The 1,456-nt window shown below is 45.5% G+C and overlaps 1 protein-coding gene across 1 annotated transcript in view; it reads left to right on the top strand.

Annotated features, from left to right (window-relative positions):
- Window positions 1-1,107: 1,107 nt before the first annotated feature.
- Window positions 1,108-1,456, top strand: part of LOC109464243 (toll-like receptor 6) — a 4,590-nt gene continuing 4,241 nt past the window's right edge. Inside the window, exon 1 of the mRNA XM_019761180.1 lies at window positions 1,108-1,166. Coding sequence (XP_019616739.1) covers window positions 1,108-1,166 — 59 coding nt within the window. The remainder of the gene's footprint in view (window positions 1,167-1,456) is intronic.

The raw sequence follows: 1,456 nt of genomic DNA, 5'->3' as shown, positions 1-1,456 counted from the left end.
TTGTGGTGGCCCAGGGGGTGCGACCTGGAGGGGTCTGCTGCGGACCAGGTGGGGGGCCAGTCGGGGGGCCGGGCGGGGCTCCAGGTGGGGCTCCAGGTGGCCCAGATGTCGGCAGCTGCGGGCCTTGTTTTGGCTCCGGCTGAGGACCTTCAGCCTCCTCCTCATCTGAATCATCTGAATTCTCCTCCCGCTTTTCTCCCTGTCAGCAATGAGACAAATACATGTACACAGGACTTTAGAATGGTCATATAAACAGACCAATCAGCACTAATGCCACTCCATGAGGATCATATCGATAGTATACCACAAAAGCCTAGGTATGGCCACACCAATTTAGTTTGTTGTTTCTCAGATTCGCCCTGTCCATTTTTTTCTGATTTGCAAAAAAAAGGTGTGGCCTAACAATAAATGAAAACATTACCCTTCAAATGGATTAATTGGTTCAAATTTCTATGATCTATCTCTAGGAATGCATCTGGGGACAGAAAGAACAACATTTTCTCTGTCAAATTTACCTTCTTGGGAATCTGTTGTCCAGCCATCTTTAACATCTTGTACTGGAGCGGGGTGATACCTGGCGGAATCTTCTCATCTCCCTCATCATCATCTGCAAAACGAACCTTCCTCCCTGCAAATTACATTTGAAACAAAGGGCATTAGTCAACATGAAAAGAGGTCAGATACTGACTTTTATACTGACTACTGCCAGAATAAAAGGTTCTATGGCTATAACATAAGCAGCATAGTGAAGGAGTACATGTAATTCTCATGCCATTGTGTCAGAGAGCTTCTTGTGTGCCTCGAGTCTGCATGCTGCAGTTTGTTCCAGTTCTGCTAGGTGGCAGTAGTGATCAGTGCTAATCTGTTGACACTTGGTACTAAAACATGCAGTTTCTTAGTATCAACCATACATCAATACCTTAGACTACAAAGCTATAAATAAGACCTGTTTGCCAAGATTAAGGTCTCCATAGAGATCAAGGAATAGTATTTATATCCTCAAGAGATAATCTCACCTGGATCATCTTTCCTGGGGAGATCATCATCGTCACGGTGATGAAACTCTTCCTCATCATCGTCATCATCGTCATCATCCATGTCGTCATCATGGATGTCATCAAGGTCAGCATCAATGTCAATGTCTGCATGGAGACCTGTAGTACAGGGTGAGACACAAAAATCAGACATACACACACACATGTACTAGCAGGGCTCGAAATTAAAGGTGGTTCAATGGCCACTGGCCATCTTGGCGGGACCTTTGCGGGACTGTAGCCGCTATGCATCAGACCATGATGCCCGCGGAGGATTGATTGATTGAATGGCCACTGACCACTTCAAATATAGGCTGGGACAACTAAAAAGACTCATTTTTGGGACAATACAAAAATAATCAACATCAGAATGTTAGCCCACATGTCCTGGCTTTTGCATCCGGAAAACGTCCCCCCCCCCC

The sequence above is a fragment of the Branchiostoma belcheri genome, unplaced genomic scaffold (assembly GCF_001625305.1).
Source record: "Branchiostoma belcheri isolate BF01 breed outbred unplaced genomic scaffold, Haploidv18h27 scaffold135, whole genome shotgun sequence".
In the NCBI taxonomy this organism is placed as follows: domain Eukaryota; kingdom Metazoa; phylum Chordata; class Leptocardii; order Amphioxiformes; family Branchiostomatidae; genus Branchiostoma; species Branchiostoma belcheri.
This window is presented reverse-complemented; position numbering and strand designations above follow the sequence as displayed.